This window comes from Muscardinus avellanarius, assembly GCF_963383645.1.
Source record: "Muscardinus avellanarius genome assembly, chromosome: 2".
Lineage (NCBI taxonomy): Eukaryota > Metazoa > Chordata > Mammalia > Rodentia > Gliridae > Muscardinus > Muscardinus avellanarius.
Genome location: NC_137787.1, coordinates 165,711,214 through 165,737,017, shown reverse-complemented (window position 1 = coordinate 165,737,017; position 25,804 = coordinate 165,711,214). Strand labels below are relative to the sequence as shown.

Here is a 25,804-nt window from a genome sequence, read left to right as displayed (position 1 = left end):
ATTTTTACATTGCATTTAACATCTGTTCCATAATAGCATGGTACAGTAATATACTTAACATCATATTACACACTGAACCTAAACAAATAAATGCAACACTAAATTAGAGTTTCTGAAAGTTCGTCTGGCTTCCACTAATATTTTTGCAAACACTGTATTATCTACTTCTTCTATCATTTGATTTTTTTTTTGTTATTATATAGAGCAGATGAAATTAAGCAAATGGCAAAAGCAATTTTCTTGGTACAATCAAACCTCATTAATTTGGTTTCTGCTAATATGGAATTTATGATAATTCAGCTTGGGCTTGATAAAGTTTACCTTTGTACTAGATATAAAGAAAAGATTTGCTAAGCCAATTATTAGTATAAACAAGATTACAATGAGCATGTTTAACCCACTTAAGAGAGCATACTTTTCAAGGATTTTAGCACATTAATTGAATGCAAATACATACTGCTAATAACAAATGAGTCTAATTTAGTCTTTGAATCAAGTCTTGTAGTACCTGTATTTGGTAGCAGATGGTCCTAATTACTGTATATACTTCTAAATTCTGTGTGTTTTATTTTGCATTGTCTATTACTTATATATTTGTTGAATTTAAGCCTAGCCATTTCCACTATCTTATCACCAATCACGATCTTACTTAATTTTCCAAAGAATTTATGCCTCTGTCTTTTTTCTACATGTGCACAATTTCTTTAAAGACCTATAATCTTCACAAAAAGATTACCTTCTAGTTTTTCTTCCAAGGCATAATGATTATTCTGTGTGTGTCTCTTAATTTTTTTTAATAATTAAAACAACAAAAGACCTTTAAGAATCAATTCATAATTTTGCAACTATAGATGTATTGAAATTATATTTCATGGTATCTGTATAATTCTTTATAGCCAATTTACACATGAGGATGTTAAGATTTATTAATATAGAAGTTGGCTTGTTCAGGAACTGACTTCATTTAATGACTTTATTCACACTTCAGGATATAAGAAAAGTGTCTTACAGTTTAAAATTATGCAAATATTTGCCGGGTGTGGTGGCTCACACTTGTAATCCTCGCGCTTGGGAGGCAGAGACAGGAGGATCATGCAGGTTTGAAGCCAGGCTTGCTGGCTTAGAAGATCCTGTTTAAAAAAAAAAAATATATATATATATATATATATATGTGTGTGTGTGTGTGTGTGTGTGTGTGTGTGTGTGTGTGTGTGTGAATGTAGCCCGAAGGTAGAAGGGTTTCCAGGAACCCCAGTACCACACACACACAAAAAAAATTATGGAAATATCTGAATTTTATTGGTCTACACAAACTACATGTTTATGTTTCCTGCTGATTTCATAGTTGGCATTTGATGTTCTGCTCTCTAATTTTATCTTTTTTTAATGATAGTTTTCCTCTAGTCTCTACAGACTGAGACTACAGCTTTTCATTCTGTTTCACTAATTTATCTTCTTATTCTTAGTGGTGCTTGTTAATCTGTGTGTCAAATTAAAAGGAAAATCATGGGACTGCTCCAGATCCTAACAATCTATAGGTCTGAGAGACATGATGTAGAAGGGCTAGATTGTGCTCAAGAGGCTTAAATAGGTGAGTTGCAAGAAAGTGTGGTTGGCAGGTAATAAATGAAGGCCTAGAAGTAAAAATTAGGTAACAATGAACTCTCCCTTCAATACACTTGATATCTGAATTGTATGAAAGAACTTCTTAACATAGAGTACTAGGTTCTGTGTTTTAGTTCCACGGACAGTAATGCTGTGATTAGAAATGTAATATTTATAGGCTAAGAAAAAACAACAGTTGTGAGTATGTTACCCAGACATGGTTTCTGACATGAATTGGACCTCAGTTACATAAATCTAAAAAGGACAATTATCAAGCTCACACTTTTTCCTTCAGCTAGTGCCTTTCTTCACCCTGTAATGTTTCAAGTTTATAAAGATTAGACAAAGTAGAAAACCGGTAAGGAATCTAAGAAGCTACCATTGATACTTGGAAAGAGAAAAAAGAATGGTGTTCTGTAAGCAAAGTAAAACTTTCAAGAATGAAGGCGTGATCCCCTTGTGTCCTACCAGACCGCTTGGAAGGATGGGTTTGGGGGTCTTAGAATTGACTGGAAGATTTGGCAACACGGACATCACTCTTAACTGATAAAAGTAGTTAAATTGGAGGGAGGAGTTAAGTAGAGTCTGCCCAAAATTAAATCATGGGGAAAGACAAGGTGGCAGTTTAATATAGAGAACTCTTGAAAAGGGAAATAGAGAGGTAGAGAAGTAATTGGAGGAAAATATGGTATGAAGAAAAAATGTTATTAGTTGAGATATGGTAACATGACCATCTGGAATTAAAAGTATTCAGGAAATAGAAGAAAAATCTATAAAAAAGAGAGTACAACTGGAACAGTGATATCCTAGTTTCCTAATTATTTAGTAAATAGGCAGAGTAGGGAATGATGTGTTGAATATCATCACTAACTTTTGGAAGACCTGGTCTAGAGTCAGGTTAGAAAAGTTCAGAGAATTATATAAACAACTATTTTCCTGAAAATTTGAGACTTCCTGCTCAAGTTCATATTTCTTCTTTCCATGTTCACATTCTCTTTGCCTCCTTTATGACAACCCCAGCCCTGTTCATCTCTGACTTCCATCCTTTATTTTTATACTTAACTTCTCATCCTTGGTGTATTCTTTTTTTCATCTGTTACCTAATTCAATCAACTGGTTTTGTGTTATATATTCCTCTTGCTGTTTTGCATTGGTTTCTCCCAGTTGGTGGATTCTGTTAGGATAGGATGTTTGCAAATTTCACTGAACCTAGCACATTTGGTTCCTGCACTCAAAAGTTGGTGAGATTAAAAAAACAAGGATATTTTTTATATCAGAATATGAATTTCTTTACGATAAATATTGAGAATAAAGCTTAGAATGAACAGAGAGCAAGAGAGTAAGGTACAAAGTTTTATAATAAGTGAGAGAGGAGACAGAGAGAGAGAGAGAGAGAGAAAGAGAGAGAGAGAGAGAGAGAGAGAGAGAGAGAGAGAGAGAGAGAGAAAGAGAGAGAAACAAAGAAATTAATTAGTAGCACCACACCTTAACTAGGTTACTAACCTTCACCTGAATGCCTTGCTGTATGTAGGGTGACAGCTGAGAAGGAAAAAATAGAAATGGTTGGAAACTTCTCTTCCTTTTGGTACCGGGAATTGAACCCAAAGACATTCTGCTCAGAGCTATACCTCAGGCATTGTGTATTTTGAAATAGGTTCTCTCTAAGTTGCAGATGCCTTCACTAAATTACTAAAGCTGCCCTTGAAACTGCAATCCTCTTGCTACAGCCTGCCAAGCAGTGGAATTACAGTCAAGTGGCACCATACCTGGCTTGGTGGACACATTTTGAAGTGATGACTTGGTGAATACATATGTAAGAAATTTTAAGCAAACAAAGCTCTTCCTAGAATAACTTTAAAAGTGGTAGTAACTGAAAGAAATAAGGACAGCAGTAGTGAAAGACATGAGAAATGATACTTTTTGTTTCACATATGCTTACTTTGAGAAATTGTTTAAATTGTTAGTTGTTAATAACTTAATATACTTTAAGTTGTAATAACTCAAATTGTTATTGACTTAAGAATATAATTTTATCATTCTCTTTCTTTCTATCTTCCCCATGTAAAGAAACACAATAAGCCATTCCTTTGTTTTCATTATCTTTGTAAGAGAAAAATAGTGAGAGTAGGTTCGGGGAGAGGGGATTAAAACCCAAAATAGGTGAAGAGGAGAAGAAACATTTGGCTAGCCTGAATGTACTCAAGCCTCACATATTATGTTCTAAGATATTTGAACCAAAGATAAGAAACAAATTTGCTGGCTCACAGACAAGAGAGGTGATCAATAAGTAGGCATGCTAATGAAGCAAGGATTTAAAAAATGGATCAGGGCACACTTCACATAAGTGTAAGAAGCTCCTCAATAATGATAAGAAAGATTCTAAAATCATTTATTAAAATAAGTATTTAGAAAACAGGATGGTCATCACTAGGACTGGTACAAACTCATTAGAACCCCCCCCCTTTTGTCTAGCCTAATTTACACTGCCTTTCACCGAAATGTAGTAATAATTTGATGAAACGATCCAAATAAACACATACAAATGCATATTTTAATGTTTTGTTTGCAGTATATAGATAATAGAGAATTCGAAAATTCATTAACATAGTCGGGCACAGTGGGGCACATTTGTAATCCCAGTACTTGGGAGCAGAGAAAGGAAGATCACAGATTGGAAGCCAGCCCACAGTTACTTAATGAGACCTGTTTTAAAATAGGGCTGGGGATGTTGTTTAGTCCCCAGTACCACAAAAAAGTATATATATATATATATATATATATATATATATATATAAACATGTGAATGACTAAATCTTAAGTTTGAGGAAGCTGCTGACTCCATGGTAACTGGGAAGCAAAAAGAGAAAGGGCTGGGATCTCAATATCCCAGGTCAAGGGATATCTTGTTGACCTAACTTCCTTTCCCTAGGCCCTACCTTTCACGTTTCCACTACCTCCCAGTAGCTCCATAGCCTGGTAGCTGATCCTCCCACACATGGCTACTGGGGGACAATTAAGATCCAAATCCTACCAAGATTTGAAATATGTCATTTTATTCCACCAAAAGTTGTTCATTTCCATATACTAATGTTGTCATATGCCACTAGACTGAATGCTGATGATCATTCATGCTGAATTTAGACTTTGCCTCCTCCTCCAAACCCAAGGATGTCCTTATTTTCTCTGGTTTTCTTCTCTTTTATTTTTGTCATAGTTTTCATATACCGTGTTTATTTGCTACTTAGTTATAAATATTTCTAAAATGACCAATTTACAATTTGTCCATTTTGTCAACTGAATCAATTGTATTCATATTTTAAGGTTAGTGTGGTTTTATAAATAGTCTATGAACAAATTTCGCATTAAATTTAACAGTTGTAAAAGTAATTTTGTGATATGAATTGAATACACCATAGGTATGTATAGTCACATGGTTATTTCAACATTATATATAATGTTGAAAATGTTTTACAGTCTCCTGAGACATTCATGATTAGGAAGAACTGCTGTTTCTGCAAGATAACTGCTCATGGCCAGTCTGCCCCTGAACATCATGGACTACCACCTCACAAGCAGGCCGCCATGAGTTCACACAAACCTGGCCTCTAACTTCTTTACCCACTGACCACTCTCCTCTCAGCTACCAGGTCTCAGCCACAAGGCCCTTCCTCATTTCTGCTCTCTTATATTCTGAATCTGTACTGTGTTTCTACTTTGAATACATAAATTATTCATGATTTTTAAAAATCCACAAAATTTATGTGAGGCAAGCTGGGCATGGTGGCACATACCTGTAATTCTCGCACTTAGGAGGCTGAGGCAGGAGGATTGCAGGTTCGAGGGCAGTGTCAGCAATTTAGCAAGGTCTTTTGCAACTTAGTGAGACTCTGTTTCAAAATAATAAAAAAAAATAAGCCTGGGGATGTAACTCGGAGGTACAGTGCCCCTGGGTTCAATATCCTGTACTATAAAAAGAAATAAAATAAAAAATGTATATGAGACCCCTGTACCATAATACACACAGAACAAGAAGCAGAGAACAGAAAATACTTTAACAAAAACAAACAAATTGATGTTTTGTTTATTTTAAGCCTTAAAATTAATCATTTTAAACCTTTAAATTCTTATAGCAATTTTAGTACTTTCAATATTTTCCACATTAAAATTTAAAACATATCATAAAGAAAAAATTAACCAAGATTTCTCTGTTCTATATTAATTTTTATCTGACAAAAGCATCATTTATGGTGATACAAAACAAATGAATGACGATAAACTGAAAGTTAGTTTTTAAAAACTTACATGTATTAGACACCCAAGAATTTACATTCTGTTTTTATGCTCTGGGAGTTGCAAAATAGCAGCTGAGCTGTTTAAGAATCCCCTTTTCACCATGGGAAGAATGCTGACAATGACATAAACATACACCCTTAACTTTTTATATTTCCCTAAATCCTAAAAATTAGTGCTCTCCTTTGCATTTTTATATGACTCAGTTATAATGCAGTTAGCTTTAAAGGAAAAAGTCATAAAATCTCAATAGGTAAAAGGGATATACAGGTCACTTAATTTAACCTCCTATCAATTTCTTAGGGAATCGTTTTTCTAAGACTCTTGACAAGATACTTATCAACCTTTGCCTGGACAATCTGTCATGGCAAATTTACTACTGCCCAAAGTAGCAATGGAGCCTTTAGACCAACGGATACAATCTGTATGTGTATACTCACTAGTCCCTTTTCTACATGGTAGTCATGAATATATTTAACTTAGTAAAAATATTTGAGAGTCTAAAATTTAAATTTTTAAATATCAGACATATGTTTCAGTATGCTGGATTCACATGTATTAAAGATAAACTGAGCAGGCACGGTGTCACATGCCTATAATTTCTAATATGTGGGAGGCTGAGAGAGGAAGTTTCCAGTTTGAGATCGTATTCGGCAACATAGTGAGGCCCTCAGCAAATTAGTGAGATCCAGTTTCAAAATAAAAAATAAAATAGGTCTAGGAGTATAGCTCAGAGGGAGAATGTCTCTGAGTTCAATCTCCAGTACTACCAAAAAAGGAGAGAGAGGAGAGAGAGAGAGAGAGAGAGAGAGAGAGAGAGAGAGAGAGAGAGAGAGAGAGAGAGAGAGACAAAAGTATAATTTATTATATACCTTATCATTCATTCAGACTCAACAAATTTTTTTAAGCAGTACTGGGGATGGAACCCAGGGGCATTCTACCTCCGAGCTATACCCCTAGCCCTACTTTTTATTCTTTATTTTGAAACAGGGTCTCACTGAATTCCAAAGGGCCTCACTAAGTAGCTGAGGCTGGCTGCGAACCCTGATCCTTCTGTCTAAGCCTCCCATATGCTGGGATTACAAGTGTGTGCCACCATGCCAGGCTTTAAAAAATTGGAAATGTAAACTAAGCTCAGCTAAAAATGATCTATGCTACTCAATAACGGGTTTGGGGAATGAATTATGAGAAATATTGAAACAAACTAATCAAGGTGACACAAGTGGAAAGGAGGGGCAGAATTCTTTCCTTCAGTTTTTCAAATTAAAAAGACTGAAGGAAGCTGAGCGTGATTGCTCATACTTGTCATTCTAGTGTTTGAGAGGCTGAGACAGGAGGATCCTGGTTCATAGACAGTCACAGCTACTTACTGAGACCCTCTGCAACTTAGTGAGACCTTGTTTCAAAATAAAGAATAAAAAATAGGGCTGAGGGTGTAGCTTGGAGGTAGAATGCCTCTGAGTTCAATTCCTAGTACCACACCCAAAAAAAAAAAAAAAGTCTGAAGGAAACAAACATATAAATGAAGCTATTTGATGACATCTTTCAAGGAATTCAATAATTTTAATAAGATATACCAGTAACTAGTTTTTGTGGATGGAAAGGGGGGGCAGTAAATAACTTCTAGACCATAAAGCCAAGGTGTAGGGTTAGGATTCACCTCAGGAGAAGGTTTTCCTTCAAATACTATCCTCTTGATTCAAGAGATCATGACAAAGAGAATGCAGGATTTATCAAGCCACACCAATGGCTTAAATGGAGTCAATAAGCCTATCAAATTATTGGACTTATATAACTTAATTCTTTTGGACCAACAAGCTGATGTCTAGCCAGCCAGGCATCCTATCACCCTGGCTGTGACATTCTAACAGAGCAGTACCCAAGACCTAAAAGACCTCAGTGCTAGGATTGGAGCACATGGATGCAGTCTAAGGATGCAGGAGTTTCATATCTAAGAGAATCATCTAGAGACCTAAATAAGGTTCCTCTGGTGGAAATGACTTATATTCATGGCTAAGGTTATGGGATGAGGTACTCTGGAGAAGTTGAATTGGACAGTTGTGCAAAAGAGAATTTGTGGTGCTATCTGGTGGTGCATCTAATAAGTGGATAAGACATCAGATCGGCCCCATTCTAAAGTAAAGCTATCACACAATAATCATTTTTTTCCTAAGAATCCTTAAGTGAGCTGATCATGATGGTACACACCTATAATCTTAATACTTGAGAGGCTGGGAAAGAAGGATTGTAAGTGTGACACCAGCTTCAACAACTTGGCAAGGCTCTCACCTATCCAGGGAGACCCTGTTTCAAAGCAAAAAAAAAAGGTGGGCTGGGGCTGTAGCTCAGAGGTAAAATGTTCCTGGGTTCCATTTCTAATACCTACCAAAAAAAATCCTTAAGTGTGCTTTTCATTTTTACCTCATCCAATCCATGTATCAACTTAAGAGTTATATGTTGATGGCTAAGTATCTGTCACAAGGGAGGAATAGACCATGTGTCTACAATTGGCATTTGATAAAATTATATAGTGAAGGAATTTCCAGGGCCATATCCTGCAGAGGCTACTCAATGTTAAGACTGATATTTAATATCTATGATACCTATGGTTAGAGTTCTCTAGTCCCATGTGAAGAGGTGTTTGAAAATGTGTGTCAGTGGTAATAATCAATTTGAAGGAAACATCTATTTTGTATGATCATTGGCTAGGTTTTAAGCAGAAATAAAGTCTTTTAAAACAAACTGTATAGGTTGTAATATGCACAGTAACAGTAGTTGAATGATGCACACATCAACATTTTATTCCCCTAAAAGAGCACTTGCAAAAGCAGGAGTTCGTGGCAAAAAAGACATTACCAAATCATAGTTTATAATTTGAGAAAGAAAAAAAACACAAAACCTTTCATTTTAAAGGGTGGAGTTACTAGGTTTTAAGCAGGAAATTGGCTAGGTTTTAAGCAGGAAATCATAAAAATTAGAAGTGAAACTGAAAATCTCTACATTTTCTTTTTTCTGTTTCTTTTTTTGTAAAATATTTTGATACTTCTTCTTTTGGATTTATTTTTACAATTTTCTTGGTGCATTATAGTCTCACATCATATAATGTAGTTTATACTGATATTAACATACATACATACATACACAGCACTTGGTGGGCTTTCTCCTGGCTCCCTCCCCACTCTCCTCTTTTCCATACAAGATATTGATTGAGATTGGCATTGGTATTTTCACATATGCATATAATGCCAATGTACGTGATTTCCTCATTAATTGTCCTTTCCCTTTCCTTTCTACTCTGAGATAACAATTTTTTGAGTATATGTTTCTTATATAAATTTGGTCGCACGTATCCAATACATTTTAAAAAAATATTTTTTAGTCCTTGGCTGTTGCAAGAACATAGACTCTGAAATAAGGGTATTTGGGTCTGAATCTAGGCCGTTGTCTTTACTAGTTATCTTCACAAGTTAATTAACTATTTTTTAAACCTCTATCTACTCATGTGTAGAATAAAGATACCATTAGTAACAGTCTAAGGGAATTGTGGTGAGGATTAAGTGAGTCAATGCATGAAAAATGCTCAGAACTCTGCTTTGCTCACACAGGAAAAACTCAGTCTTTATTCGGTATTTTGATTATAAAGATGATGATCATCATCACATTAATGCCCCTGACTCTTGGAAAGAACAACAAATTAATAGAGTCTTTACTGATACATCACTTTTCTATCTACTTTTTATCATATAAAATTTCAAATACATGTAAAGTTAGAATAAGACAGTGAATCCTCCTGTATATTCTCATCACTCAGCTTTAACCATAATCATCTCAAAACCCAATCTCCACAGTTCTTCTGTCCAATTTCTCCTCTTCTAGAAAATTTTGAAGCAAATCCCAAATATTTCATTCATACTTATTTTCCCCTATGTTCTTTTTTACTTGTTTTACTTTGTTTATTTGCAGTGTTTATCATTTAAAGATAAGGATATATGTTACTCAGTCATAAGTACATTATCTTTACCAGTTCAAAAATTCCATGTTATTTATTATATTCTTCCTGGGTTCACATTTTACCAATTATCTTTTATGTGTGGCTCTATGTCTATGGTTATTCATATTCTTGGTATCATGCAAAATGTTTTCCTTGGATTTTCTCTAGTTTGACACCACAACTGTTAATGCAAAAGAAACAAGAGTCTAAAATTGGGATTTGAAAAAGTTGGAGTCAGCCACTTAATGGACTTGTTTCACCTGAAAAATAACAAATTTAGAACAAGTGATTTCCAAGGGCATCTTACTCACTCTTCTTTTCTTCTTTTCTCCCTTCCCTTCCCTTCCCTTCCCTTCCCTTCCCTTCCCTTCCCTTCCCTTCCCTTCCCTTCCCTTCCCTTCCCTTCCCTTTCCTTTCCTTTCCTTTCCTTTCCTTTCCTTTCCTTTCCTTTCCCTCCCTCCCTTCCTTCCTTCCTTCCTTCCTTCCTTCTTCTCTCTCTTTCTTCTTTCCTTTCTTTCTCTTTTTCTTTTTGTGGTACTGGGGTTTGACCCTAGCTAAGAACATTCTGCCTCTGAGGTCCAATGCAGATCTACTTTATTTTTATTTTAAACAAGGTCTCATTCAGTTGCAGAGGATCTTGCTAAGTTGCTGAGGCAGGCCTCACACCTGCCATCTTCCTGTCTCAGCCTTCCAAGCACTGAGATTACAAGCATGCTACACCATGCCCAACTACTCTTTTAATAATTTCATGATAATTTTATTCTAAAACTCATGGGCAAATGAGAGATTTAAAGAATCTACTACATCAAAACTACTTTATACTTTGGGGGAATGATGTGGAAAATGGTCTGTTTTATTCACTTAGAAGGGTATTTGTTTTCTCCTTGAAGATTCATAAATGAATGAGAACTTGCAGGGATGACAAAGAGAACAGAGAATCAAACTATGTCAACCCAGGATATCCCCATGTTTTCTCTACATTTTTACTTCACTTTTAAAGTAATATTAATTTCTAAGAGGCCTTGGATTTATGTGACAATTCCTTCTCTCTCCTCCCCAAAATTCTCAAGGCACATTTCAGAAACTCATTTTTGGCAGATGTAAATTTAAGTAAATTGGCCAAGGTCACAGCACAATAAGGACAGAGTTATCAAGGGAATGCAGTTTCCTGCTTTTTCCACCATCCATGAAATTAGAGTAACTCCACCCCTTAAAATGAAAGGTTTTATTTTTTTTTCTCAAATTATAAACTATGATTTGGAAATGTCTTTTTGCCATGAACTCCTGCTTCTGCAAGTGCTCTTGTAGGGGAACAAAATGTTGATTGTGCATCATTCAACTACTGTTACTGTGCATATTACAACCTATACAATTTGTTTTAAAAGGAGAGTGCATTTTTTGTTTGAGCTGAACCATCAGATTTTCTTTTTATGTGGTCTGACATGATGAAGAAGCTAACTGTAGGAACAAAACTAGTTCACTTTCTAGGGGCGCTCGCACAGATCGTAAAGTAGATTATTAAAGTACACAGAAATAGGAAATTAGATCAGAAGTGATGTTTTAGTGTGAGGTCTTCTTTGGGCCTTATAAAAATGAGAAAGAACTAGCCTTGTTCTATTTCTGAGTCCTGAAAAAAGCATTGTAGCAGGCATATCACCTTTAATTAGGTTTCTGCTTTGGGGAAGCATTTTTTCAGCCCCCCTTTCATTTATTTTTAATGATGTTATCACTAACAGGCAAACAGTCCCTTAATAAAACAAAAACAGTTTCTATATAAAGCCCAGTGTACATGTCCTGAGTCAGTCATCTAAAAACAAATGTTATAATTGTTTCCGTTGTGCTCTTAGAGCCCTTAATGGCCCTACTGTGCAGATATGCAAAACATCAGCCTAGGAAATATAACCATGTCTGCTACGTTGCTTTCAATAAATGCTTTCCCATATCCACTTGCAGTATCAGCAGAGAGGTCGTGGATGAGACAGAAAGGTCAACCAAGTGGGTCTTTCAACAGAGGTGATACCAGCTTAAACAATTATGCCTTAATACTTTAAGAAATAAGCAGAGTTGAAAGCAATCCAAAATACTAAAAGTTAAATCTGTGTGTGTGTGTGTGTGTGCGTGTGTGTGTGTGTGTGTGTGTGTGTGTGTGTGTGTGTGTGTGTGTTTAATGCTTTGATGCCATTTCACTTCTGCCAGGAAATTCCAATTGGTGGAAGAAATAAAAAAAAAAAATCACTCACAGATACCTGTGTACTAGTTCTCTCTGCTGACTTGGCTGTCAAAGCCAGTTTGCAAATATTAATATGGAACTTCATCTCACAATTTTCTTCTCTGGATCTTTGGAATATACATGTAGACTATACATGTAGAATAGCTAAAGATTTAAGATTATCCTTGAGAATAATGGTAGCAACTATGCTTTATTTTATAAATACACATGTGTGTTTGTGTGTCTGTGTCTGTGTGTGTGTCTGTGTCTGTGTGTGTGTTAACATGTATTGAACTCAAGGCCTTTCTACCTATGAGCTACACCTCAGCCCTATTTTTTTTTTTTTTTTTTTGTTTTGAGAAAGGGTCTTGCTAGGTTGCTGAGGCTAGTCTTCAACCCATCTGTCTCCCCCTCCCTTATTTTCTTTAGCTGTTATCATTGGCTCACTTCCTCATGAAAACTCTTGGCTTCACCCTGTTTTAGTCTTTTCCCCCAATTCAGTCTCCTTCTCTTTCTATAATATTTTACTTTTTTCTATCCCCTCTCAATTCATATCACTTATATATAACCTGTTATTTTTCTAACTAACCAATTGGGTGCCATTTGAATTATTCTTTTGGCATATAACCTTATTGAGATTACAATTGCATACATCTTTAAAGTCTTCCTAGAACTTTCTCCTAACCGGAGATCCTGTCTGGGAAATTGCTCTGTAATATATATGGTGGTTTCCCAATGCAAAGTATTTTTAGCTCTCCTAGCATGGATGTGTTATTACTTCAAGAAAGGTAGAGTCTTCTCATTTCTTCATTCTGTATTGTTCCACCTTTTGAATCACATATGCTTTCAACAGAAATTAATAAATGTTTACTTTTTGTGGTATAACTTAGCGATAGTTATGTTCTCTCTCCATCTGAAACTGGTTTCAAACTTATATCAGTCTCTTAAAGGTGAACTACTTAAAAATTAGGAACCACTGATTATAGATGGCAGTTACATGTAATAAGTGCAATAAATGCTGTGTGCATTAAAACTGTAAGCTTGATGTAATTTTTAGCAAATCTCCAGTGTCCTGCCAAACATATAATGGCAATATTCTTCTTCCCATATCAAGTCTTTTCTTTATTTATCCAGACTTGAAATCCATAGTTCTAATGGTGCCTTAAGTATATCCACAAAGCATCATGAGTGGTTTTATGTTCCTTGCAGTTTATGTCTATAAAACCTGTACTGATTTCTTCCTTTGTAAGACAACATGAATTCCTCCAGGTTGGGCTGCCTGAAGAGGAGTTCATGAACTGGTACATACCCTTTTGCCCTTTCTCAATTTATATCTATCATAGTTAATTTTAACTGTTCACCAAACTAACTCAAGGTTAATGCATATAAGGCAACTGATGTATGGAGAAATAATTCTATTATCAGCTTGATATGTCTTTATCACAGGCTTTTCCAAGAGAAATAATATAAAAACTACAGGTGCTGGGTACAAGAACAGGATTTCCTTCATGACACACTGAAGCCAATTTTCCAAAATAAAACTTTTAATAGATTTGGTTATTTTTTTATTCATTTATACATACTTTACATTAATGTGATATTTTATATTTTACCAAGTATTTTGACACACATAATTTAATTGGAATTAAAATAAAACTTTTGTAATCTTTTTTAATTAAAAAACCAAATGAGTCTCCTGTGATGTGAGGTATGGTTTTGTGGCTCTAAAATTTTCTAGAACTTGGTAGAGCCAGAATCAGACCTCACACTCTGGATCTAGCATGCTTTGCTTTGCTTTGCATTTTACCATAGATGTATCATACATAGGATTGTAGTAGAGTTTTTATAAAAAATGTCCATAAAAATCAACTTAAGGGCTTAAGATAAATATATGCAATAAGTCTTATTCCAGGGTACCCCTAGCTGTTTTAGACCTATTAGAAAGTACATGAAAGTCATGTCTATAAATTTTAATGTGCTGTGTCTGAATTCTTTATTTTCTGAGGAGAAGAAAACAGAAACTAAATTCCATGACCATTTTCTGACCTGAGATTACATTTGAGGGTCATATTATTCAACTGTATTATTACTTTCTCTTGTCAAATTAAACCCAGAGTGCCTAGAGTAGGAATGAGTCAGCACTGAAGTTATGATCTGTGTCTTATGCCGGTATATAATTTTCCAATGTTTTTTTCTAAGCACCAATCCTTAATTTTTAAATTATCCATGCTTCTCCTCCAGGTAAAAAATTGTCTGAGTTAAAAAATAATTATAAATGTACCTATTTATACATTTATGATAAAAGTTTATTCAAACAGCAAAGACAATTCATAATTTTATGAATAGTTTTTCACTTCTGAATGGAAAGTTCCATATCATCTAGAATTTATGTCAACTTTTTTATTTTGCTAGTTTATAAATGCAGTTTTCATGCAAACTTCCAAATATCTTATGAACACCAAAATGAAATTTTTTTCTATTTTAATAATAATACTGTTTCACACTGAAATGAATAAATCTGAATCCTGAATCTTCTTGTAATGTATATATTTCTAAAGGTGACTGATTAAGTATTTTTGTACTTGGAACCTAAGATATGCTAAAAGATATTACACACACACACACACACACACACACACACACAGAAACACACACACTTGAAAGAATATATAATTAAAACCCAAAGGAATTAGCTATGAAAATAACAACCGAGTTAGATTTTATTAACAGGAAAGAAAACATTTTAAAAGTAGAGGCCTATTATTTTTTTAAACATCATTGTTCCTTAGGATATCCTGCTAAATTGTTATGTGTGATAAGATTGGTGAGGAAAAAAGCTTGTCCTACAGAGGCATCAATCTTACTGATGGTCACTTATTAAAAAGTGACTTAAAATGTGAGAAGAATCATGAAACGAGGAGATGGGAAAATAAAGTATCTTTTTTTCATCTTTTATTCATTTTAGAGTTTTTAAAGTATTCTTTCTCTTTCATTTTTATGTTCCCTTGTCTATTATTCTAATTGATTATATGCTGCTATCATTGTCCACATATTTGTTATATAATTATTAAAATGTTAATCAGTAATTATTCTGATCATAAAATGAAGTCATTTGTTAAATTATAACATGTGCTTTTGTATTCTTTAGAAAAATCACTGTAGTTCCCTGTAGCTGAATTAAAAACACAAAAATACTTTAAAGTTAATAACTATTCTTTTACGAAATTAAAAATAACAACTCATCTATAGAACTAGCACCCATTGACTGGCTGCAAAAAAAAAAAAAAAATCCTAGTATCTGACTCTTCTTCACTAGGCCTCCTTCTTTTCTGTGTATCTTTCTTATGTCTTGTTCAAGTCTCCCTCTGCATTTGTCTTCTAAGGACATTTGTCATTAAATTTAGGGTCTCTCCAAACCAGGATAATCTCATCTGAAGATCTTTAATTACATCTGTGCCTAGAGTGGGAACAAACCAGATATGCAAACAAAATGCATTACTAAATTCCCAGAATTACACACACACACACACACACACATATGTATAATATGTATGTATGTATATATGTATGTATATTTTGTGAATATATATATATATATATATATATATATATATATATATATATATATTGATGATGTTCATTCAACACACTATAGAAGTATAAGGAAGCTCCTTATATAATCCTTGCATTTTTCTATTAGGTTAAAATGATTTAAAATAAAACATTAAAAACAAATATATTACATTGACAGTAGTATAACAACTGCTCACACCAATCATGACATCTTACAAGCCAACTTTCTTAAAGGATAAACTTAAAAAACTGTGTAGTTACATCAAACCAAAATAAGGTATTTTGTGAATTTTTGCTTTATCATCACTCACACTTTGAAGTAGAGACTATGTGATGTCAAAACCACCACATTTTCTGGCCTCTCAAACTTTTGCTTTAATCTTCTTAGAACATTTAGGATATCAAAGGTCACTTTTATTTAAAAAGCAAGAACCATGATCTCAACTTTACAATCTTTGTAGGAAGAAGTAAAGGAGGCTTCCTATGATGTTAATTGCTGTGAAATGACAAGTTTTTCTCAGATAATAGAGTCTGAAGGCCCAAAAGAATATTTTTGGCTTGTTTGAAATTTGATTAGTTTGTTTGTCTTTCTGTAGAAAATGTGTTTTGATCTTAAGAACATTCCTCACCCCGTTTTTAAATAGTCAGTCCTCCCTATATTTTATTGTCTTACCTGTATAGTGAATTAAAGTGGCCTTGAGTAGCAACTATGTGAAATGATAAATTAATGAATGCACTCAAATAATTTGGCCAAATGATAGTCCATTCTCCTAAGTGGAGCCCTGAGAATCAACATGGCATCCCGTTGAAGCAATAGCAGAAAAAAGAAAAAGGAAACGAAAATAACAGGCACACATGCATGTACACAGGCAGACATATACACAGAAAACTTTAATCTTTTCCTGGAATAATCAGTGTCTAAAGGAGTAGTGATAGTAGGTGGCAAAAGAATTGCTAACTATAAGAAATATGGCTTTAACAATTAAGTGACTCTAGTCTACATGAGCCTCTTACGGCGATCTGTTTGTGCATCTTGCATTCCACCTTTAGTAACCAGCGCACTGTTTGTTTGCAATAAATATTGGTTATGTGAATTAAGGCATCATGAGTGATTTAATGATTTAATTCACAGAAGAGGCAAGTATAGCTCAGCACAAATTTATGAAATTAAGTGATGTAACCACAGGACGACAGAACTTAGAATCAAATGTATGTGTGTATATGTACATATACATTTTTTCTCTCATTGTGGGACGGTCTTTAGTGGAGTCACAGAAGCTACAGCTGAGTGCAAACTCAGGTGGTCATCTGGTTCTATGCTTTTCTTCAAGAGACAAGCAATTATGATCCCCATGATCTATTAAGCCACATTTTTTTTAGCAAGTGACAGCTAAGGTGATGCTGATCAAAAAATATTGCTCTCCACTCTTAAACAATTTCACATGCACATAGATGTTTAACAAGCAGCTTTTCAAAGCTATGATGAGAAAACACTGGCAACCTTGGCTTGAGGAATAATTTATGATAGCCAGGTAACTGGTGTCCAAGATCACCTTGCTCACATTAACCATGCAGTTGCCTTACCCTGCACCACAGTCTTTCTGTAACCCTGGTGACAAATGTAGAAAAAAAAAAATGGTGACACCCTGAGTCCTACTTTAGTTGCTTACTAGGGTTCTCTTTCTAGTACCTCCTGCCTCAGATCATCTGTCAGTAAGTTAATAGAGGAGCGAGTGGAAGGCGAAACTGCAGAGGAGCCAGAGGGTGAGGAGAACAGTAAATAGGAAGCATTGTGTCCTTCCCTCCTCAGCCTTTCTTCCCTTTGGCTCATTAACTAGAAATGCTGAAAGGTGAGGGAGACGAATCTGACTTGTTCTGGCATTCGTGAGGGACGGGCAAGTGAGGCAGCTTCTATAATATTTCTGCCCCAGAGAGAGGTAATTGGAAAACGTGTCGTGTGGTTAAGTGTTGTAATGAAAAAGAAAAGAATGTTCGTGGGGAAGAGTGAAATCAAATTATAAGCATAAGGAAAGTGTGTTGAAGTTTTTAGCCACTTGCAAAATTGGGAGATACTATCAGGGCTGTGCAAATACATTGCTCTGATTAATTTTCCTGGGGTGAAATATAAAAATATTTATAAAATTGAGAATTCTGCCCTGAATAAAATCCTCTCTGTGGTTAAAAGAAACTATAATAAGCCATAAGTTGAAACTATCTCACAAGAAACTGCAAAAATGATTAAATAATAGACAACTGAATAAAAAGATTTCACTGTGGGCGAAAAGAATCTGTATTCAGGCATTCATCTAAATTGCTTAAAAGATTGAGGAATATTTAATAAAAAGATTAATTCATCTTAGAGGGTTCTTTACCTGATTTTCTAAATATTGTTATGGAAGTTGTGTTTTATTACTCCTTTTTTCAGATACTTTTTTCATGGATAAAACAATAGCTCTTTAATATGAAGATAAAGATGCTCGAAGAATTAGACCTTTACCTTTAAAGACTGTGAATAATTCAGCTATAATTTAACAATAATGCATTTGGACTCTAGTTTTTTCTTTCAGATGTGAAATGAAACATTTTAAATGTTGATTCTTTTGCAAGTTTTGAGAATACATTTAAACAAATCGTTGAAATAAAGAAAGGGTTAATTGAGAAAGAAACATCCTGATATACAAAGCATTTCTCTTCTACAAAGCTCTAGAAATATTCTATTGTCAATCCAAACAGAACAAACTAAAATGAGATAATTGGGAAGGTGCCCATAAAGTCAGTCTGAATATATTATCACAACTATATATGAGATAATATTTGTTTTAAAAAGATTCTATGGCACTGTAAACTCAGTCTCATTAGAGACTGCATTTAAAAGGCTTATAAAGTTACTCATTAATGTTATCTTGTTGTATCTCCACAGCTTTTTCATTAAAGAAAATTCAGCAGAAAGCATTTTCTCCTGATAGCAGGAACCAATTTGCAATAAATGTTCTGGAAACCACTAGGGAAGCCATTACTGAGGTCTAATAAAAACAGACAAGCGTAACTTGTTCTATATTTTTGTTTCAATCACATACAGATGAGACCCCGCTTTCTACACCAACCGCAAGAGACAGCCTTGACAAACTTTCTCTAACTGGGCATGGACAGCCGCTACCTCCAGGTTTTCCATCTCCTTTTCTGTTTCCTGATGGATTGTCTTCCATAGAGACCCTTCTGACTAATATACAGGTAGGCCTTTTTACAGTCTGGAAGAAAGCAACACGGAACACTCAAAGGTAGATTTTCTTCCCTACTTGCGCTGTACTCCAGCTTAATCCATTCATGATATAAGCTACGCCATGATATTAAACTTTTCACAGAAATTTAGACTTTAAACTTGCTACACAAACCAAATTGGCTGACAAAAACACTTCAGCATGTATGTTAAAAAACTGGGACGAAAATGCCCTGAACATTAAAAAAACAAAAAGACACACAAAAAATTTTTCTGCCCAAATGTTCCCTTTATTGCCTCCTAATGGGACAAATTTAACTGTTTAAGTTTGTCTGATTTAGTAAATGACAGCACGCCAGTTCTAATAAATATTTAGATATTTTAAACTGCTGGCCTTCTGGTGAGGAAATGATATGTTTAGTCATTTTAAATATGTCTAATATAGAAGAATCCAAGAAATCCCTTCTTTTATAAATAAGTTTGTTTTAGGCAACAGAGTTTCTTCAAAGAATAGACTTCAAAAAGCTATACAAAACTTTCCACGGAAATCCTATGTGGTCTTCAGGATGTATATTTTACATACAGTACATTATGAATCAAAAATACTTACAGTTTACAATAACATAGCACATAAAGCCAAGATAATAAGAATGTTCAGAGTAGAAGAAAACATGATTTTCTTGCCCACACATGAAGTGATCACGTGGACCCCAGATGGAGATTTTCTCTATATTTGGAGAAGTTATTCAGCCGACTCAGTGATATTTTTCTGCACATATTTCCTTCATATTAAACTTTGTCCCAGTAGAAATGTAATTAATTTTATTTACCTCTCCAAGGATATAACAGAAGGCCTTTAATGTAACATATCTTCTCATCTATTAATATAGCATTTTAATACTAATGTAATTAGAGTCTTCAGAACTGTATTCAACGTTAAGGTTTTATGTGTCAGTAATTGAAATGAGTCATCGGTCTAACCTCAACTTGGCTAAATAATCAATTATATTTAAAAGTAAACGTGAGACACTTTTTCAAAGATTTCACCAATAGTATTGTTTTTTTTTAAATATGAGGTAAAGCTTTCGGTAATTTTCTCTTTTGTTAAAAGCTTTCAGAGCACAACTCATTTTCTTAAGTATACAAGTCCATATGAAATAAAGAAAAGAGCTATTTGTCCCTTCACTAAGAACTCTTTAACCAGACAAGTGAGAATTTAAATTTCTGCACAGAAAACATTTTTTTGTTTCATCGGTGTCACCCAGTACACTCATCTGAAGAGTGGGTTTACACAAGAACCTTCCCATTCTATGTGGCCACCACATCACTAAGTCAAAATTGACAGACTGAGAGTGTTCTTCAACACACTCTATGTCAGGGATTTTAAAACCAAAGACTCCTATACATAACCGGGCGCTATGGCACAGGCCTGGAATTCCAGTACTTGGGAGGCTGAGAAAGGAGGATTGCAGATTCTCGACAAGTTTGGGCAACTTAGTGATCCCCTGTTTTAAAATAAAAATAAAAGGACTAGGGGTATATCCCAGTGGTAGGGTATACCTGGCTTCAATCCCTAGTACAGAAAACAAGAATGCTACCCACACCAATCCCAACTATTTATTTTAAGGAGTGAAAAGAGAAGAAAATGCCGACTTTATTTATTTTTTTTAAATTGGTGCACTGTATTCATACATCATAGTGGGATACAAACTTTTGTAGACATACATGCACATATCGCCCAGTCAGCCCCCACCCCACCCGATCCCCACCCCATTCTCTCCCCATCCCTCCTTCCCATGCTTGGCTTAGTGGTTGACATCTATTATTATAGCAACTTATCCAAAATTAACAATGATAATCTCACATAACAGTTTCATTTGTCTGATACCAAGCTTTTGATAACATAAAGATAACATTTCAATATTTCTTTTTGCTTTCTTTCTTACCAGAGAATATTTTTTTTCAAATTTGTAGACAAAAATGTATATATGTATGTATGTATGTATGTATGTATGTATGTATGTATTCATTTATTTTTGTGGTATCAGGGATTGAACCCAAGGGCATTCTACCTCTGAGCCATATTCCCAGCCCCATTTTTTCTTTATTTTGAAACAGGGTCTCATTAAGTTGCAGAGAGCCTAAGTAAAAAAATATACTCATTAAAGTGGCTCTAGACCTGATATACTCTCTTTTCCAACAATAAGCCTTGAAGGCATATTTTTAGTAAGAGTTAATGATAATAGTCAAGACAAATGAAATTATTTATTTCTAGTGCTAAGTGACAAGGATCTTAGTTGATAAAGTTAGAAAACCCACAATAGGAATGCTAGAACCAAAGATAAATTATGGCTGCCCACCTAAATCTTACATATACATTTGTGTAGATGTAGATGTAGACATTACATATTTGTAGGTATAAATTATATATATATATATGTATATATATATACACACACACACATATATATATACATATTGTATACCTAAGATAAACTATAGATTAAAATTGTTTATATATATGTATACACACATACACAAATACATACATACATATGTGTATACAAACACATATTTACCAACATATTATCTGGATTTATGGTCAGAAATGATTTCACATCATTTTAGAAAAGGTCATAGATGCTAATTCTTATTATTGCCACACTTATTGAGTAATGGTAATATTTGAGGGATTGTGTAGAATGTTTAAACAGTCATGACCCTGGCTTATTAGGCAAACAATATAAATGAGTTTGCTGTCTAAATTCTAATTTGAGTAATTGCAGTCTGCCTACCTCAATTTCCTTTGTCGTTTCAATTATATTTAATGGTGTTTTCTGCTTTCTAGCCACAATGGTAACCTACTTTTTGGGTAGCAAGTCTAAAACTCCATGTTTACTTTGAAATATTTTATTTTTATTAGAATTACTGGCCAAAAGTATCATTCTAAATAATGTGCCTGAAGTGTTTTTGCTGTTATTGGGCGTGGTGGCACACGCCTGTAATCCAGGTACTTGGGAGGCTGAGACAGGAAGGTCATAGGTTCGAAGGCACTCTCAGCAACATAGTGAATCCTTATTTCCAAGAAAATGAGTTAGGGGTGTAGCTCAGAGGTAGAACATCCCTGTGGTCAAATCTAGTACCAGAAAAAATAAGTGTTATTGTTAAAATAGCAGATAATTTAGTTTCATGATATAATTTGATAATTCTTAATTATTGTTTGTAATTATTACTAAAGATGTCCACTGCTTACTGTTATTAAAAATATATTTTAATAAATGTTGTTTTTTCTGCTTTAAAAGAAACACATATAGAAAATGCTATATATGTAAAAATTTAGGCAGTAGATATTTATTAACTAATAGAGCTATACCCGACATTTGATTTTTTTTATTGTAAGTGATACTATATATCTACAGTAAAGGATAGCATATAGAGAAACATTTTTGTTTTTGTAATTAGAACTAAAGTCTTGTTCAACTCACGAATTTTCTTCTCATTAGAACCAGCGGGTTATTGAGGAGATTTTGTCACATAAAATTCAGTAGCACTCAAAGAACCTTATTTGTTTTCTGATTCTAAAATATATTTGCAAATAATATAAATGTGGCCAAATAAATTTTTCCTCTTGGATCTAATTAAAATATCAAGAAATGGCTCATTTGTACCAGTATTGCTTGCAGTCTTCTTGTATAGGCAGATAAACTTTTTTTGGTGGCACCGGGAATAAAACCCAGGGTATTCCACCTCTGAGTTAACAATCCCAGCACTATTTATTTTTGTTTGAAAGAATGTCTTGCTAGGTTGCTGAGAGTCTCACTGTCGTTGAATTTATGATCCTCCTCTCTCAACCTCCTACGTACTGGGATTACAGGTGCACCATCATGCCCAGCAATCACAGCTCTGTTTTCGTATTTTTTTTAAAAACAGTGTCTTGGTCTAGCCAAGAGGCTGAGAGTCTTCCTAATTTGCTGAAACTGACTGTGAACCTATAATCCTGTCTCAGCCTCCCAAGTATTGCCATTATAGGCATGTGCCACCACACCACACCACAGGCAGGTATACTTTTTACCAGTGTAGACACATTGGTAAGTCAGTTGCGGTGTCTATATTTTAAAAAAGAAAAAGAAAAACATTTCAAACAGGGTGCAATTACATACTCAAAAATCCTGGTAACTGGGAGGCTGAGACAAGAGGATTACAAGTTTGAGGGCAGCCTTGGCAACTTTCCCAGATCACAGAGTAACAAAAAATAAAACAGGTTAGGGGTTTAACTCAATGATAGAGAGCCTCTGGGTTCAACCTGCAGTACCACACACAAAAAAATAAGCTCATGATTTTCTCAAAAATCATGAAAATAACAAATTTATAAGATAGATGATTTTAGGAAACATAAAGTACCATTATGGTCCATGTGTGGAATGTGAATCTGAGGCCAATCAACCACTGCCTTTTACCATTGCTGTGCTCTACTCTAAGCTTACAGTGTATTTCTTTTGAACCATCATTATCCCACTCCAAAGTCCTGAGAACTGAACTAACTCCCCGTGGAGAAAAGCCCTGTTTTAACCTATTATCTTTTACTGTAATTCACATTGTTGTCACGGCATTTTGTTAGAGACTGCATGTCCAAGTGAGATCAAGCATTTAGTGTGGCCTTTGCACACCATCTCCCTGAAAAACTGACAGAAACTACCCAAATCTGAATGTATTATTACCACCGATGGCTCCAGTGGGGTTCTAATGATTTGTCGATGTTGTCAACACCACATTCTATTGCTTTTGCCCAGACCCCTGCTGCAGTGAAGTTTAATCGGTTTTCTGTATTTTTGTATTTTTTTTCCTTTTGCAGCAGAGCTGTCACTGGCAATAACACACTTTTGCATATGCACCAGTTTGGCTCTAGTGCAGAATTTTTGCTCACTCTGGACTCCTACTGATGTGCACTGATTTAAAGTCAAAAAATTAAATTTAATTTTATATAGCTTATAAGTAGTCCCTAGAGGGTATTGGATCCTAAAAGCTAATATTTTTTCAGACATAATCAGCAGGAATAGGTAATGTATTACCATTAGGCACATTAGGAACAATTATAACAAAAAGAAAACATAAATGCTCTCAGCAACTTGATTCTTTACTAACAAATATTAGTATAAAATTGCACAAATTAGAATTGCAGTTCAACATTATTCAACATGTTTATTCATCACAATTGTTTCATATTTAAAGAACACCAAAATATTGTGTTTTGTCAGCCAAGGACAATAATAGTTTAATAGTAATTTATTTTAAACAGCTACTGATAATACAACCAATCAACACATTAAGTGGTGCCAACATTGGCATCTTGCTAAATAATCTCTAGACATTGCACAGCGAGTACATCTTTCAAAGATAAGTCAACAAGAGCAATCAGAGCAGAAAATTAGAATTTGGTATCTTAGAATTAAAATACAGCTAAACTAAAGTTTTAATTGGGGTGATCTAAAAGGGCACTTGATGTAATGATCTCTTTCATTTGTTACTAATTGTTTGTTCCTGATGAAGAAGAAACATATACAGGAATGTTGCTGAATTAAGATGGCAGTTTCTTTAGCAACTATGTTTTATTGTTAAACTACAAAAAAAAAAGAAAAAAGAAGAAGGGAGGGATAAACTGTCACATAGAAGTCCTTCTCTAGCTTGTTTTGTATCAGAAGAATTGTACCAGGAAATTCAGGGTTAGGTCTAACAAATAGAAAACGATTTATATATGTTTTTTTAAGAGAAAATAAACAGGACTTATGACAATATTGAAAGCCACACTAGTAGACTGAAGAGAGGTGACATCTCTTTGGGGCTTGCAGATGAAGCTGGAGTTAAAATTTCTGATTCAGGTCACTCATATGGACTCTTGCAAAGGAGTCACATCTTCAAATGACAACAACTCCTATCTTATTTATAATTTCAATTGAAAATACCAGACTGTGTTAGTCACAAATCAGGGCAAGAGACATTTTCATTTTTACTTCAAATAGCATTTTGTATTGTTGAATTTATGGAGGTAGAATTTTTAGCTCTAATTTTTACTAGTAACTTTGTCCAAAGGATCTTAACAGAGAAAACTTGTAGAATGTTTTTTCTATGTTGAAAATATTCTCAGGATCTTGTTTTCAAAAAATCTCAAAATAATAACTGGGCTTGGTAGCGCACGCTTGTAATCCCAGCATTTGGGAGGTTGAGACAGGAGAATCACAGTTCGCAGACAGCCTCAGCTACTTAGTGAGGCCCTTTGCAACTCAGTGAGACCCTGTTTCAAAAATAAAGATAAAAATAGGGCTGGGGGTATAACTTGAAGATAGAATTAGCCTGAGTTCCATCCCCAGTACTGCAAAAAAAAAAGTCAAAATAATGCTATATTTTAGAAAGCACTCAATAAATCAAATGTTATGTAACATGTTTATAATTAATTGCATGAATAAATATTGTATACACTATATGCTTTTTTAAAAATTATAATCTGTCAAAGAGTTTCCTAAAAGGTATTCTCAGAGTATTAGGACCATCTTGAATGGCTTTTAGAAAAATAGCATACTACTGAGCTACTATGTTTTGTATCTCTTAAATATATGACATATTTCAAAAAATAGAACTTTTATAATTTCTATTTCATGAAATATATAAAATCTACTGTATAGTAGACACTCTCTGGGTATTGGGGACAGTGCTCCTAACTATCAGAAAATATTTCTGTCTCAGAAAGCTTATATTTCAGTGGAAAAGACACAACATAAATCAGTAAGCAAATAAATATGGGACAGTACTACATAATGATAACTGCAATCAACAATTTGAGAAAGAAGCAACAAAGTACATTTTGGAGGGAGGTTCTAAATTCCGTGGTAAGAGAAGGCCTTTATTGGAAGATGTCATTGAGCAA

At 34.4% G+C, this 25,804-nt stretch overlaps 1 protein-coding gene across 5 annotated transcripts in view; it reads left to right on the top strand.

Annotated features, from left to right (window-relative positions):
* The window catches only part of DACH1 (dachshund family transcription factor 1), a gene marked incomplete at both ends in the record, with an annotated part of 402,920 nt that overhangs the window by 339,957 nt on the left and 37,159 nt on the right, over window positions 1–25,804 (top strand). For all 5 annotated transcript variants that reach the window (XM_080688907.1, XM_080688905.1, XM_080688906.1 and 2 more), the window contains one exon: window positions 18,748–18,899. In XM_080688907.1, the coding sequence (XP_080545033.1) occupies window positions 18,748–18,899 (152 nt within the window). The remainder of the gene's footprint in view (window positions 1–18,747; window positions 18,900–25,804) is intronic.